The sequence below is a fragment of the Antedon mediterranea genome, chromosome 2 (genome assembly GCF_964355755.1).
Source record: "Antedon mediterranea chromosome 2, ecAntMedi1.1, whole genome shotgun sequence".
Classification (NCBI taxonomy): domain Eukaryota; kingdom Metazoa; phylum Echinodermata; class Crinoidea; order Comatulida; family Antedonidae; genus Antedon; species Antedon mediterranea.
In genome coordinates, this window is record NC_092671.1 from 5,430,720 (window position 1) to 5,448,308 (window position 17,589).

At 32.2% G+C, this 17,589-nt stretch overlaps 1 protein-coding gene across 2 annotated transcripts in view; it reads left to right on the top strand.

Moving 5' to 3' along the window:
* Positions 1–17,589, top strand: part of LOC140040154 (adenomatous polyposis coli protein-like) — a 60,418-nt gene that overhangs the window by 33,916 nt on the left and 8,913 nt on the right. The window contains exons 1-8 of one of the 2 annotated variants that reach the window (XM_072085865.1): positions 5,498–5,813; positions 10,801–10,906; positions 12,102–12,299; positions 12,529–13,032; positions 13,485–13,602; positions 15,282–15,521; positions 15,950–16,051; positions 16,347–17,578. In XM_072085865.1, coding sequence (XP_071941966.1) covers positions 10,838–10,906; positions 12,102–12,299; positions 12,529–13,032; positions 13,485–13,602; positions 15,282–15,521; positions 15,950–16,051; positions 16,347–17,578 — 2,463 coding nt within the window. In that variant the 5' untranslated portion in view covers positions 5,498–5,813; positions 10,801–10,837. Of the gene's footprint in view, positions 1–5,497; positions 5,814–10,800; positions 10,907–12,101; positions 12,300–12,528; positions 13,033–13,484; positions 13,603–15,281; positions 15,522–15,949; positions 16,052–16,346; positions 17,579–17,589 lie in introns of those variants that run through there. The other variant, XM_072085864.1, reaches the window with a different exon arrangement.

Below are 17,589 nucleotides of genomic sequence, written 5' to 3' on the forward strand. Positions count from 1 at the left end.
GTTTTTTTGTCTTTTCTAAAATCAACTTATAATATGTATTCGCCAACATTTACAGTAATTAACATACAGTAAATATAAAATAACGAGCAAAAATTTAAAAAGGCAAAAAGCCCTGTTAGCTATCCTTTCAAATGGCGACCGTAAAATTCACTGCTTTCATAGCATTTTCTTCCCCAAAGTTCACAACGGTTTGTTCAAACAGGATATGGGCCGTAATTAACTCACACTAATAATAAAGATGGAAATTTATTCTAGGTCGTTCACACTCTGGAATTAAATGTACATCATAATATGTGATTACTTTTAACTACAAGTGGCAAATTCTATGTTTAGTGATCAAAGGATATTATTAGTACTGTCTTGGTTTTGGTTAAATAATTATGAGTTAAAAGGTAAAAAAATGTTGAACTTTATTTGTTAGTGTATAGGTGAATACTATTGTGAAAATGAGAAAATAAATAGAACTTGTGTTGAAATAAATAAATTGATTTACTAAAGAATAAACCATGTGAACAATTGTAATGCTCTGTCTACACTATCAAACTTTATGTGACACAAAAGTGTGATGTGCCCATATGTGGACATGATGATGTCATATCACTACCATATTTAGGTATATCACCACCGTATTTGGACACATCACAATTTTTGTTGGTAAACTAGTTTAAAAAAACCATAACATTTCAGGATATTTATTTAAACTGCACACTAATTAAAAGAACGGACTAATAATGTGGGTAGTTCTATAATTGCAAATTTAAAGGCAAATTCGGAAATTCAGATTTGTGCAGTAAGGATGTTAGTGTTCAATGTTTGCGTAACCAGAAAAATTATATAATCAATCGATAATGCACCTTCATTTCATATTTTTGATGGAATTTCAAAAAGTCATAAAAACATGTATTAACCACAGTGCCCTGTTACAGATGCATGTTTGGTTGTCATGGCAATGGAATATGTACTTGACTACATGATAACTATGGGATGTATCCATGGCAATTAGTAATATGTTGACACTTTGTACAGTAAATGTCTGTGATATGAATATGTTGTAAATATTAACTTTTTAAAAAACAATGTTGTTATTTTTATACTTTTATAAATGCAGTCAGCTTTCCGTGTTAAGGCCAATTTACACTGACTTACTTACTGAGTGGTAATGGTAATACGTAGAATCTGAATGTATCGTGAGCATAACTGCCCGTCCACTTCACGTTTTTGTGTAATTAGTCATAAGAAATAACATAGCTTCTATACTTTTATTACCGTTACCACTCATCTGTGTGAATTTTTTGTTCTTAAGTTGAATCGTGACTCCACGTTTGTTCGTTCTGAACATTTTATTAAACTTGACACACTGATGTTGACCATCATTCATTGTGTTGACCATCGGTCATTATGCGACTGATACCCGATACCTGGTCAAACATGAAGATGTTTGATACATCAGTATTACCATTATCGATTCATCCATCTTCTCGAGTGGATGATGGGATGAGTTTTAGATGAGACAGATGAAGCCAGGCTTGGCCACTTTACGATGTCAGTGTTTGTTGACTGTTCATAAGGAATTTAATTGAAGTAATAAAGTCAGTAACTTGGTGGTAAACGCGGTTTATGACATTTCTAAAGTTGAAGGTTCAATCATGGCCATTTTACTTTGTTGTGTGAAACACTAAAAAAAGATGACATGAAAATAGGAATAGTGAATGACAATGAGCTAGCTAGCTACTTCCACTGTCTTGTATTTTATTCCATTAAGTATGAGTTGAAGATTTGATAGGAGAATTAAGGTTGACTAACTGTCAACTTCAATGTTTATTATTTTAATAATATATACCACTAAACCAGCTTTACAATTTATTCATGTACAATGGTTCACAGAGAAGGAAATGTAGTTAGTAGTAATAAAAGAATTGAATTTCATCAAGTATACATTGGAGATTTGATGGAAAACACTAAGGCTTACTACATGTCAACTTTAATTTTTGAAGATATTTTTTATACCACTAATAACATGCTTCAATGAACTATATCAACATTAAGTCATGTTAACACCACAGAGAGGGGGTGCTTCACTTACAACTTTAACAATTCTTAGATTGGAATAACACGCTTCATTGGAATATCATCTACAGTATTATGGTGCACTGAGTGTTAGTATGAAAGATAATAAATATATTTTGGCATATTGAAAATTAAAGCTCTGTATACACTGTCATCAAACTTTATGTGAAAAAATGTGATTTTGCTCATATTTGGACATGATTATGTCATATCACTGCCATATTTGGGTATATCACTACTATATTTGGGCACATCACACTTTTTGTCAAACTATTTTGATAGTGTAGACAGAGTTTAACAGAATACATATGTTAGAAGAAAGCATACATCAGAAAAAAGTTAAAGTTAAATGCATATGTTTAAATTTCATATGATCTGTTGTTAGTTTGCCTCAGAATGTATTTGTTACTCAGGTTTTGAGCTCTCTGGCTTTATTTGATAATTCAACATGACATATTGTAGTACATACTGACACTATGACAATGATATTCATTGTTTACTGGCCTAGTTTTAGGATTGGTTTATTAACTTTAACATATATTTGTCTTCTTTCAGTGGTAGAAAACATGTTGACAACATTTTTCCTTTTCAACCTCTAGTGTTTTTGTAATGGAGAATGTTGTGAATTTTATCATTATTCATTTCTCTATCTAAAGCTCTGTCTACACTATAAAAAATAGTTTTACAAAAAAGTGTGATGTGCCCAAATTGGTAGTGATATACCCAAATATGGTAGTGATATGATGTTATCATGTCCACATATGGGCACATTTTTTTGTCACATCAAGTTTGATAGTGTAGACAGTGCTTTAGAGAGTCTAATCAATACAATGTGTTATATCCACAACAACATTTAAAAAGCATCCCCTTTGTCCACACCAGTTGTTGCACCTTCATCACTCTCCGTAAATGTTTTCACTTGTCGTCCACAAGTGAATCAAACTCATCAATTTCCAAATTGTTTCCAAAAATTCAATAACTTCCTGAAGATTAAACAATTACTTGGTTTAAAATTAAACAAACCAGACTCACATAGTATATAGCTACATTGGAGCAATCACTTAAACTATTAGCTGTTTCCACCAAACAGTCAAGTTTTGCCGTAAATGACAATTTACATTGATTTGTTTTTTTGCGGACGAGGCCATTGACCTAAGGTTTATGACAGTGGCATGCCTTTTAATATTACTTTCTACTTTATTTTAAATTAAAACAAATCTTGTATCGCCGTACTAAACATGTGAAATTGCTGATTGACTAGCAAAAGGTTATAAGTTTGATAGAGGGTGTCTGTGTGTATTTAATTATTTCAATCATAATAATTTAATTTTGTTATAATTGTGCGTAAAAGTGATTTAAAAAGGATATAATTACAAAGGCATAATGATAAATTATGCTGAAGGTTATGAAAATTCAGGTTATTACAATTTCAAATTCTTCAGGCTTAAACCTTTCTATGAACTGAAACCGTCTACAGTTGATTAGACTATTGTAAAGCAAAACAATCTTTGACACGTCCATGAATCAATGGCGCTTACAAACCATCCTTGGATATGAAATTTCTAAATGCAGTTGGCAATTCGTTTTACGAATGAACTGAATTTTAATTTACTATTGATCGGGGAGACGGATAAGGTTAATTAGTTATCAAGTCCAGAAGCTTTTTTGTCGGGATATGCGTCGGGTCAGTTTATTATAGCGTGAAATATTTGTTTACCTGTCCAGGTGCGTTGTGGGATGAATTATAAAGAAATAGATAATTTAATTAAATAAATAAAGGGAATGCGTGTTTAGTGAATATTGTCTACCTGTTTATAGTGTAATGCAATGAGTTATAGACATATGCATTCAGGTCTATAAAGCTGTCTGTTTGTTTGTCTGTCTAGACTAATTTTGTTTTATCATTCCTTTTCCATCGGTTCTGCAATGTAGCCTACAGATTTCACATTATAGCCTGCTATATGCTGAAAAGGTAATAATTTAAATCTAAAGTCTTTTTTTCCAAATATTTTTCTAGTTAAAGATCTTTTTCTGTGCCCTTAACTTGTTGTATACATCCCTGCATCAAAATATTTGGCAAACTTTTATATCATACGATTCAGTAAAACCTTTTAATTCCTTGATAATCTGGGCATGTACTGTACAGTAGTTAGCAAGCAAAATAATGTTATAATTTAAATATTTATGTATATATTACAGCACGCTATGGATAATCATCCCAGATGAATTCAGCATACAAATGTGTAGTATTGATTTTGTATCTTGTGACCACCATAATTATGTCTATTGGTTGAGGCTACATTGCTGTTAGCGCCCTCGTGTGATTATCATCTAATTGTATTTGATAATGCTGTTCACAATGCTATTGATTGCTTAATGATATCATTGTTGGTTATGTTATCAAGAATATGCCCTATGAAATGCATTTAATTTTCATATCATGAATATTTATTAGGTAGCTTTAGGCAACTTTGGTTTCTGTTTTCTCGAGGGAATTTCTATATTATCTTGAAAGTTAAATAAATCTAATGGCTCCATCGTCTAATGGTCGAGGCTTCATTGATGTTGGCGCCCTCTTGTGATGTAAAGTAACTCTTTTTGTTTATAGACTGTCTACTGGTTAGGGTAAATAACATGTCCTACAATTTGAATTTAATTAAAATTTCATGAATATTAAATAGATTTCTTATAGGCACTCCAAAGGTTATCTATAAAACTTGAGGCAACATTCTTCTATCTTGTGTGTTTATTAGTGTGCTATTGATTAGGTATACTGTATTGGTTAATAATTGAAAAAGGAAAATAATAAATAGTTTTTAAAGCCAGATTGTTCCAGTTTCTGAAGATTTCTATTATTGGTGACTGCACTACTGATAGCATCATTGTGATGAAATTGCCATCCTCCCATCATGTATGCGTTTTGTTATTTAAAGATACATGTTCCCCATAAAACATAAATTATTATAATTGTTACTGTTGAATATTCCATTTTAATGTCATAGTTTGAAACAAAACAAAAAATAATTACCTAATTTTAAGAAAAAATAGAGAACCCATTGTCTGGAAGTCAATCATTTTGAAACTGTTTATATTTGGTTGTTTTGCTTTCAACACAAAATACAGGTTATAAACTGACTCATCAATCTCATATAAATCCTTCATATAGATATTTAAAGTATTATACTGCCTTGATTCTTATGAAAATCAATATTAACCTTCTAATAAATAATATGGAAATATTCATGCCTCCAAATACTCATCCGACCATCCACCCATCTGATGATAATTTCCTGATGCTAGCTGTCTCCTCCTCCGCACACTTAGTCATCTTGTGAATATTCCAAGAAAAATAATCAATAAAACGAATGACATGCTAATGAATATTAAAACATTCCAATGAATATGCTAATTAGACATTGCAATGAAAAAGCTATGATGTAATTGCTAAAATTAAAATCCAAGGAATCCTAATAAAACAGGATATATGGCTGATATAAAACAATATTTATTGCATTCTGTAAGTAATGATGGATTGCCTCTAGTCTATTGCTCTAGGATCTGTAAGAATGTGTCCCCGATGGGTTGTTTATTGATTACGCCAAGCAGAAGAATCCACCGTACGCTGCCTTTGAGTAGGGGAGTGATTGCTTACTGAACGAGTCATACTCGTTGGATGAATATCTTATTAACATATATTTGCATTGTTGTGGCTAGCGTAGCATACATTGCAGGTAGATTTCTTGGTGGTGAGTTGTATCTATTAAATCTCTCATATTATTATTGTTTATGGTTTATATTATTAATGTTTATGTGCTATATTGTATTCATGATATCTATAGGTAATCTGTATTGCATGGATTATAATCAGGCGTGGTGTAGTGTAGTATAGTAATCTGACAGAGATTCATTCATTTATTTATTACTACTACTAGTACTCTACTCTTATGTCCTTGCTCAGTGCAATGTATATGTATGTATGTTATTAGTAATTTATTCCGCTATCTTTATTAATATCTTAAGAGTTGTAATCGGACAGTGAGGAAGAGCATATCATTTGTTATTATCTCTAATTGTCTGTCCTTATTTAGTAAATTATGTATGTTTTAATAGTTTATTTAACAATAGAATTAAAACATTATTGTAGAGAACATTTTTATAAGAATGTATTTTATTGTTTGTGTTTTCTTAATTTTGAGGACATTGTTCAAATGTCCATTCCATTGTTGGATAAAAATATGTTTTCTTCTATCTCCCAAGTTTTTTTTTGTTTTTGGAACATGTGTAACCGGGTTGTATGTTTTTTTTTTCTATGGGGTAGGTTTCAATAAAATCATGATAGTTCTTAGTAAATGTTCTCGTTACTTTTGAAATAGATTCATTGATTTAGTTACTAGCTTTACTGATAATGATAATATACTCGTTCCAAATTTAACTGTACAATGTGTAATTGAGCCAAATAGCAGTATCACTCCATTTTTATTAGGTTTTACTCATTAGTATTACTTAACCTAATACAAAAACAAACACCTATACAGTAACTACAAAAGTGTGTTACATTATATAATTTATTATATATTATATTTCATTACCATAATTCTGGTGACAGGTGTTCCATGCTTGCTTTATTTATTATCCCGATGCTTCTGTTTATCCATCAGGCATAAATTTGTTTTGACACTTTCTTTCCGAATGATTTACTTGGAAGGATTGATATTAATTTGTAAGCAGATTCCATTAAACAACATGCCAGTATGTTTAGCTGTAGTAGTGGATGTAAGGTAGTGATTTTGTAGACATGAATACAAATTACTTGGACGAACCAGAACTTACATTTTCATAGTTTTCACATCTTTCTACTGTACCTATCCATTCATTAATTTGTACTACTGCTCATTCATTCATTTATTCATCTTTACTTCCATTCATTCATTCATCAATAATGTATTACTCATTTATCAATAAAAATATTCCTTCATCCATTCATCTATTATTCAGCAATCAAGTATCAATGATGATATACAAAGGTTGAGAAATACAATTTGTTTGAAGGCAATTTTCATTTACTGTACACTTTAACAGTACAAAATTTATTAAATTGGGTGTGATAAAAAAAAAAATCTGTTTTGTTGTATTGTACTGTAGATAAATATTTTGTTTTACATTTATTATATTCAACAAATAAGTATAAGAATTAAGTATTTTTATTTATAGAATCTTGACATTTCATGATAGGTTGCTTCACTAATGGTTTCTATCAATACATAAGAATGTGATACATTTTGTTATTGTTTTCTAAGATTATATTTTAAAAAGCATTCCATTTGTCCGCATCAAAACCCAGACAGTTTGAAAAGTTCAAGTGAGGCTACGATATCGCTTTCGTACAATTAAAACGAAACACTCGGTCAATACATTCTGTCTGTCTTTTGCAGATGAGATTCATATGGATCGGCAAGATTAAAATAAATGAGAAGAATCCATGATATTATGGGTTTGGGGCGTTTGTTATGAGCAAGAATATACATTCTGTTATTAGTGAACAGTTAATGATAATGTCAATGTTCTATTGTAATATGAGACGCTTTAATTTCACACGTATTAATTGCTAAATGTTGATATCGTAAAAGTGCATGATATAAGATTAAAGTTTACTAATGAAATCTATGAATAACGAATGCTGTACTTTAATAATTTCTGTAAAATTCTTCATAACCTGGAAGAAAAAATAAAATTCAACCATGTTGATAATAAAGATGACCATCATTATATGTGTACATAATTTTACAATAATAATAAAAGTTCATTCTTAATATAGCGTATTTATTATAAGCAAGCTCTCATTGCGCTGCACAAATATTACCCCGGTCATTTTTTATATCATACACATTGGAAACATACTCCCATAATAATTCAGCTAGTATTCAGCGCAAAGTTGTGTCTTGATCTAACCAGATACCCATTTTATACACCTGGGTGGAGAGAGGCAAATGTAAGTAAAGTGTTTTGCCTAAAGGATACAAGCAATGTGACGAGAGTTGGATTCAAACCAACGTAATCCAACGTCCAACACACTGTGCCATACGCGATCACAATCTTTGTTATCATCTATCAATTTCTTTTAAAATGTCAAACTAATAATTTATCCAATTTGTTATTTCATGCATATTCTTCACCAATTAGTACTTTACTATTTCCCCACTGCTCCTCGTTAATTAAGGTTCATTTCAGCACTGCAATTAATTGTATTATAACATTCCTATAAGGCCAGAAAAGCTTCTACATAGTTTATAAAGCAATGAATCTAGCCAACATAAGTAAATTGGCTGTGTGTTAGTTTTAACAAAGATTTGATAAATGTTTTTCCTTTATAAACGCGTTTCAACGGTTTCTGTTGCATTTTATCTAGACAGCCAAAATATTTTCATAGTGAGAAATTGATGCTGTTTTTTGCATGCATCTGTTTTCTAAGGCCCTGTTCAGACCCATGGCGTTAGACCGTTTTAGCGTACAACGTTACTATCAAGGTCACGTTACAAACCGCAGAGAAAAAAACGAGGTGTTCAGACCCATAGCGTACGATTATCGTTACAACGGAAGTACGTCATCCAGGTTGTTTCTAGTTGCATATTCATGTGCTCTTACCCACGTGTTTTCATCATTATTTCCACTGTATATAGGCCTAGATCTCAGCCCTACAATTATGACAAAATTTGCCGTAAATAAAACATACCTCAGCATTTATTTAAGAAAAATATAGTAAAGCCAAATTTCTGTTTCTATTGTTTTTATTTTGTAGTAAAAAACATTTTCCCCAGGCTCTTGTGTTACGAAAATAAAGCAGGCCTCGTAATGATGAAGAAAAAAATGATTGTGATTAGTCTATCCAGTCCAGTCAAAGATATATATTCTTTGGTCCATTCGGTTGAAAATAACCCTTAACTTGCTAATAAAAGGGACACAGCTCCCCTTGTTTGTTTACCGATTTTTTTAGGAGTTAGGGGGTTTTCAGCATTAAACTTGTCCAGTCTAGTCTGCCTTGTATGAATGAGTGACTTGATGTCCCACGCTAGTTTTTAGCTTGAATGAAATGCGTGAATGGCTCTAGGCCTACTACCGGTAGGCCTAAAAGCGGATGGGATCGTAGTCCCTATGTTTAAATACAAGGTGCATGTATTTATGTCATTTGTTAGAAAATATAATGGTAATCAGTTGATAATAGTTTGTAGCCTTTGTAACAGTTGTATTTGTAGTGTAGTTAGGCCTTATTTATTCTGGCCTTTTTGTTATTGAAATCCATCTCACACATTGACGATACAAGATGTCAGCCTAGGTCAAACCTTGTTTCGCGTCATAACAGGAAACGTTCTGATTGGATACAACGTTGACTTACAGTAGCGTCGTACGCTAAAACGGTACTATCAACCGTTTTCCACTACAACGCTACAACCGTTGTACGACGCGTTGTACGCTAATCCCCAACTGTTCAGACACACATTCTTTTAGCGTCGTACGCTAAAACGGTCTAACGCCATGGGTCTGAACAGGGCCTAAGTTACAATAACATTCTTTAGTCCATAATATCAAAGAAAATTAAACAAGATTAATTGAGGTTCTTTAAGTTCCATGAAGTGGGCTAACATTAACAAAGGTGGCGTAATATACAAATAATGAAAAAGTACTATTGAACGACCATTCAATAATAGTGCGTACTATTGCACGCTATGTGACCCACAATCGTGCAATAAAATGACAGAAAATTATTTAGGTGTTAATAATAATAATACCACTTCAACCATTCACTTTCATTTCATGATATTAAAAAAGAATTTTCCGGGAAAGACAAATTTCAAATATAAAATAAACCAATTAATAATGGAATCTTGAGTTGCTGCAAATAATTTAGATATTTTTTTTAAATCTAAAACTAAAAATTAATTTTAAAAAAGAACACTAAAAATGATGTAATGGTGTAAATTACACAGTTTTATTGGTTATAAATCATTATTATATAGATATTATCCTATAATTCTTGATCATATATCTGTCATTTAAACTAAAAATTCCACACTTGCACAACTTTCCATGTCAAACGCTCTACTTAGTCCCACTTAAATACACATCAGCGTTTTATTCATCGATGTTAACAAGTAATTTTCAAGAATATTATAATGACATTAAAAGTAGAGTAAGAAATATAACCTTAAAAATGAAGTTGTGGTGAAAGGCCATGCATTATTTTCTCCTTTTTGGGGGGGGTGGGGGGTGGGAGTGGTGGGGAGGGGGAACTATTTCACTTTTGTAAATATTTTGTGTGGATATGTTTACTTTAGAAAAGTAGGCGTGTTATAAAACAAATAAGAAATAGTATGGATTTGATTTTTCGATATTTGTATGTATTTTTGTGCCCATCATTGAAGACGTTCAGTATATTTTTATTTCGTAAGAGATGTGTATTTTTGACAAAGGAATCACAAATTGTAAAATAAATTATAATTTAAATATTAAAAAATATATGAATACTTAAATTATTCTGATAAATATCAAACCTATTAAACAACTATTTTTATTGCATGTTGCAAGTAGATCCAAGGTCATTGAGTTTATGAATTATTCTTACAGATATTGAAAATTACGTATGTTTATTGTAGTTATGTTGAGTGGATTCATTTTTATCCTGTCGGTTTATGAAGTGGATTTACATTGTTTACTTTGATTTATTTTGGTTTTTTGTAGGATCTTTATTGTGAACGAACTTGAGAATGAAGAGACGATGAAATCATGCTTCCTCACTCAATTACAAGGTTTAACTCAGAAACTTGAGGCGCTTCCAAAGGAGAGTGTAAGTATATTCTTTTTTTAAAAGATATTTCAAAATAAGTGTAGTCATTTTTGGCTTTCATTGTCATCATCTGACATGACATGCTACTACTCTATGTACTGTAGGTTTCGGTGACTAGTTCTCTCCAATACAATGGTTTTCAAGATGATTTTAATTCATTTTGTATGTATTTAATTGATGAAGTACAGTTAGCATGTATTCATCATGTTTAATATCTTGAAGAAGAGAATATATTCTGTCTCAAACACAGCTCTATGTTGTACATTTTATGATTATATTTTGGCAAAAATTTAAATATCTGGTGTAACATTAAAATGGCCTATTTAACAAAAACAAATTTATAAATTATTTTTTCAGGGGTCCAATATATATTTAAACATAAAATAATACTTAATATTTATTGTAAAAAATAAATATTCTGCCCCTTCTATCAACACTGTAACAACTATTATAATATAATATGTGCATATTATCTCATTAACTTAATGGCCCGTCGTTCGTCAGGTGCTTACCATCTTTTATGTATCGATATTATACTTTTTTTCTCCATGGCATACAAATGTGTTATTGATCGTTTTATGCGTTTGATATGAAATATAAGTTCATTTTAACATTACAAGATCTGATGTTATACACCTGAATATGGCAAAATAGGTTTTTATGTGTTATTATAAGCTTGGCTACATCCCTTATAGTTAATAACATTATGAGATGCTAATTCTCTGTTTATTTTTGTATATTTGATAAAGGGATTTTCTCAGTTACTCTCTATTATAATTGTACAAAATAGGTTTTTGTGTGGTAAACTTGATTGAAGTGCATTTTTTTAGCTACATCCCTTCTTGCTGTAGTTTATTCTACTTTAGTTTTGTGTACTTTTCATATCTAGTTTCAGATAGACTTTGATATCGAAAACAAAGCTCTAATTGTTTGCGTAGCGTATGAACAATCACGAATGTTAATCAAATTGTATTGTTATATGTTCTGAACTTTACCTCAAGAATTCTATGCACAAAGCCATTATTATGATCCCGCTCTGGATTATTTACGTTGCTGTGGCTGACCTTATTGGAATACAAATACTATCTCTAGAAACATTATCAAATGTAATGTTAATGTGGTAATGGTTCAGCCTGACCTTGAGTTATTCATACAATTTGACTTTGAATTCTAAAAAAAGCCCTTTTCACTTTAGTTTTCAATGCAGAATAACATGGCCAGAAGACAGCTTGAATATGACGTAGGCCGCGTTAAAGATACCATGCAACATAGGCTAGGAACGTATAAGGAGATAGCCGCGAGATATGAGGCAAGAATAAAAAGACTACGCAAGATCGACAAAGAGATCGTTCAGCTTCAAACTCGGCAGGACCAACTTGAGAGAATCTTGCAGGTTGGTATTCATTTAAGGATGTAAAAAAAGATTTTATGAACTGGAAGATTCTGTTTAGATTTAACAAGATTTTTTTATTAAGATGGTTTTGTTCGTTTATTTATTCGACCAGCATAACAATAAAAAACAATTTGTGTTGTAATATTAAGGTTATTTAAGTACTAATAATATGTACAGTATCTTAAAAGAAAAGCTTAATTTGAAAGTTTGACCTGACCTCTTTTTTCAGGATGATCTTCAAGAGTCGAAACGTGACTCCGGAAGCTGTGATCATTACGATACAAATGCAAATACAGAGAGTCAGCAAAATGAGGGCACAAGTGCAAATGACGGCAATAACAATGATGATTCAAATACCGGTGGGGATAATAACGGATTCAATACCTCTCGTTATCCGTGCGACAGTGGCATTTTACCCGATGTCGACAACACAGAAGACACATCAACAAAATCGCGTATGGTCACTACCTCAACACAAACAATGGATGATTTTATGGATCCATATATGCACCTGACGGGAGATAATGCGTACCCACGTCAGGGCCAACATAACATGGGAGTGCCATTAAATCCAGAGATGTATCATGGGACTTGGTCCTTTTTACCCGCTGCGAATAGCCAACAATCGCGACATTCAGCAAAATTGAATGCAGATATGGATACGTCAAGTGTCATGAGTTTTAACAGCTCTGCCGGCTCAGGTTCAACGCCTAACCATATGATGGGCAGTAAGGTATGTAAAACATTCGTGTGTATTTGCAGTTAAGCCAGCTTAAATTTATTCTGCCCAGTCTAAAATGTATTTAAAGGTCGTTCACATACTGTAATAGCTCAGTTAGCTCCCCACTTTAATAAGAAGCATACTGTATTCAGTAAGATGCTTATCCTGATCCTGTACTTTTTTGTTATCACTCTAGCTCTTTGGTATCACTACATTAAAATATTTAATTAATTATTGTTATTGTTATATTACTCTAAAGTTCGGGGGAAAAAGGTTGTTAACAACAACAATTGGGGCTAATTTTTCTCATTCTCACAGATTTCCTTATCGTTATCATTTCTAAATTAATGAATTAATTTTCAGTGTATCACTGGGCAGTTTAGAATTTCTTCTTTGTCTGTTTATTTATAATTTTATTTATAAATTTATAGTTTATTAATTCACTGATAAATTTAAATTATTAGGTAGAGATGGTTTACTCTTTGCTTTCAATGCTTGGAACGCATGATAAAGATGATGTTTCACGTACATTGCTTGCAATGTCAAGTTCTCAAGACAGCTGCATAGCGTTAAGACAGTCAGGTAAGACTTTACAGTAAATGACAAATACAGATAGAAAAAATATAAAACTATCATACAGTAGAACCAGAGGCATAGTAATCAGACATGTTTTACATACATCATGCTTAATAGTGAAGAACCATCACTTCTGTTGCCTGCATGAATAATGCATTTTCTATATAGCCTATATTTATAGTTATTTTAAATTGTAAAACTACTATTATTAAATACCAGAAGTGGTCTTTGATTTGAGGTAGACATGCCATCATACAGTTTGAATTTGATTTGACTTTTATCAATCTATTCTATGACTTCTAGAATTCATTTCACAACTTTTTTAATATGTTCCAATAGTTTATCATAGTTCTATCTCATTAATATTATTTTAAGCTTTTAACACGCGCTCTGTCTATACCATCAAACTTTATGAGACAATGTGTCCATATATTATATAGATAATATTTGGGCATAACACTACCATATTTGGGCACATCACACTTTTTTTGTCAAACTAGTTTGATAGTGTAGACACTAGCATAATACACAAAGCTTCTAAATGGTTCACATAATTTTACCCGATCATAGGATCAAATGTGTGTACAGCTCCCAAATTATGCAACTAGCATCACTGCAACTGTGTTTGACCCTTCTTTTTCACCTGGGTGAAGAAAGGCAAACATAAGTGTCGTGCCTTAGGACACAAATAATGCGACGAACGTTTGGTCTCAAACTTTCCAGTCCTAACACTCTACGCCACATGCTCTTACATTATTCTACCACATCTCCATAACTCCATAAAATAAGCTCACAAATAAATTGCCTTTCCAGTCAAACCTGTCATGATATGTGTATTTTGTTCCAATGTCTTTTCTGATTTAATTGTACCTTGTCAAGGTTGTCATTCATTAAATATCCTTTTACGTCAAACCCACAAGCAAAATTCAGTTTAACTTATTTTGTTGTATTAAAATACTATTGTAAGAGCCAATTTAATGTGACTGTTGTATGACTTTATCCTTGAAGCATAAGAGTTGATATTTAATTTATTAAAAGGTTTCTTGATTTTTATCTCCATTTTTACATCAAACCTGTAAATTCATTTTTTATTTAGAAAAATAAATGTATAAGAGGAAGTATGACATTTCAAGTGTAGTAATTGTCAGATTTTGCAATAGATTAAAAGTACATTTCTCTTTTCACAATTATGATAAGGATCAAAAGATATTTCTTAATGATTAAATATATGTATTCTAGCATTCATAGATTAGGAGTTAATTATATTAAATATAAAAAACATTCTGTCATTCACGGATTACTGTAGGAGTAATTACATTAAAATAGGCTATAATTCCTTTTACCACAAATCATTCTCAAATCAAGCAACATTTACTGTTGGATGTTTAGCATTAGCTTTAATAATATCAGCTGAAGAAAGTAGTGCTAAGCAGAAAAAAAAGTATATATAAAAAATATATTATGGAACAAAATAAAACATAAAAAAGTATAGTATGTCATATTATTAGATATTAGTTGACATATTATCTTCAAATTTATAGCTATAATAATATATTTCATTATTGTAACAGTGACACACACCTGCTCAGCTGTGCATTCAACAAACTGAATTATATAAACGAAATATAATTTGGTTTCAAACAATATTATGATGTGTTATGTATTTATGTTTTATTCTATCATAGGATGTTTGCCTTTGTTAATCAACCTTTTACATGGTCCAGAAGATTCACTTATGGGGGATCCGCGAGCGAGCAAAGAGGCACGTTCTCGTGCTGGTGCTGCTTTACATAATGTAGTGCATTCGCATCCTGATGAGAAAAAGAAAAAAGAGGAGGCAAAGGTGCTAAGGCTGTTGGAGCAGATTAGATCATATTGTGATTTTCTGAGAGATTCAAATGAAAGACCAAGTAGCAGTACTGACGGTAAGGTTCTAGACACTACATCCATCCCTTTATTTTTCTAAAGAATTGAGATCTAGGTCAAAAGGGTCACCCAGGACCAACTAAAAATGCTATGCATGACAATCCTTGTGTCTTGGAGAATTTGGGTAACAGCAACATTTTCATTTCCAGGTTTTTACATTTAGCAAGTCTATATAATATACATTGAAATGCTTGCGCTCTGTCTACAAACTTTGTGACACAAAAATGTGATGTGCCCATATATCGACATGATCATGATGATGGGACATATCACTACCATATTTGGGTATATCACTACCATATTTGGGTTCTTTTTTGTCAAACTAGTTTGATAGTGTAGACAGAGCTTAAGATATGCTTTAATACTGTATGACTGTTTCCAAGTGTGTTGCAAGCCTAATCATTATCAATGATCTTGTTCATTACAGACCCAACATCACCAGTATTTGATCACAATCCAGCGCCTGCTGTTGCCACACTCATGAAGTTGTCATTTGATGAGGAACACCGTAGTGCAATATGTCAATTAGGTAATATTTACAATAACATTTTTGTATATCACTACGAAAGCCATTAATTCTACTGACTTTTTAACACCAGTTATTAAAAATACTCGGTTTTGCCTATTTACAACTTGCAATTTCTAGTTTACAAAAAATGATATAGTCTGATCTTTGAATATTTCTTTGAAACTTTGCACCAAGTAATCTTAAATATGACCATTGATTAAATTTACAGTTTAATGATGTGTAGTTTTACAGTGTGATAACCTCTCTATTTTACCATAGTTATTACCAATATTCTTTAATTTTCTTTAAATTTCAGGAGGATTATTATCAATAGCAGAGCTTTTACAATTAGATTATGACCTAAATTCCCAATCACCTGATCAGTATTGTTTACTCTTGCGACGCTATGCGGGTATGACCCTAACGAATCTCACGTTTGGAGATGGTGCGAATAAAGCTACATTATGTTCGATGAAAGGTTGTATGAGAGCGCTTGTTGCGCAATTAACTGCAGACAATGAAGATCTCACACAAGTTGCAGCCAGTGTACTGCGAAACCTTTCTTGGCGGGCAGATATTGCTAGTAAACGTGTTCTGCGCGAAGTTGGTTCTGTTGTGGCTTTAATGAATGCTGCTCTGGTTGTAAAGAAAGAGCCAACTCTGAAAAGTGTACTAAGCGCTTTGTGGAACCTATCTGCACATTGTACAGAAAACAAAGCAGATATTTGTGCAGTAGAGGGTGCACTTAAATTTCTTGTCAGTACACTGACTTATAAAAGCCCATCACGCACATGGGCAGTTGTCGAAAATGGTGGAGGTATTCTCCGAAATGTATCAAGTCACATTGCAACTAGCGACGTATATCGTAACATTTTGCGCGTACATAACTGTTTACAAATCTTACTGAAACAACTGAAGTCTTCAAGTTTAACTATTGTCAGCAATGCTTGTGGAACATTGTGGAATTTGTCAGCTCGTTGCAAAGACGATCAGGACTTACTTTGGAAGTTAGGAGCTGTAAACATGTTAAAAAATCTTGTACATTCCAAGCATAAAATGATTGCAATGGGAAGCTCTGCCGCGCTCAAGAATCTAATGGCTGCTAAACCAGACATGTCAAGTCACGATGGCTCTAAAGACTCTACACCAACTCTACACATCAGGAAACAAAAAGCTTTAGTGGAAGAGATTGACAAGAACCTGAGAGATGCTTTCAGTAGTATGAATAAACCATATGATAAATCTGACAATGGTAGAAAGAGTAGCAGAGGAAGGCTTGTCTACCCTAGGAATCAATCTCATAGTGTACATCATACAGATAGCGGCACAAAAGGACCAGTCTGGTTTCCAAGAGATCCAAATAAATTGGAAACAAAGAGAAATCACTCACCATTGGAATCAGGATCATCAGATAGTGATAATCACCATGTTCAACAATCGCCTGGTTCTTCAAAGCATGACAGAAGTGAATACGAGACAGATGATAGTGGGAAGGATTCTTCTAAAGGCAGAAGAGACCGTAAACAGGAAGGATCTAAATTAGAAAGAGTAAGTAATAA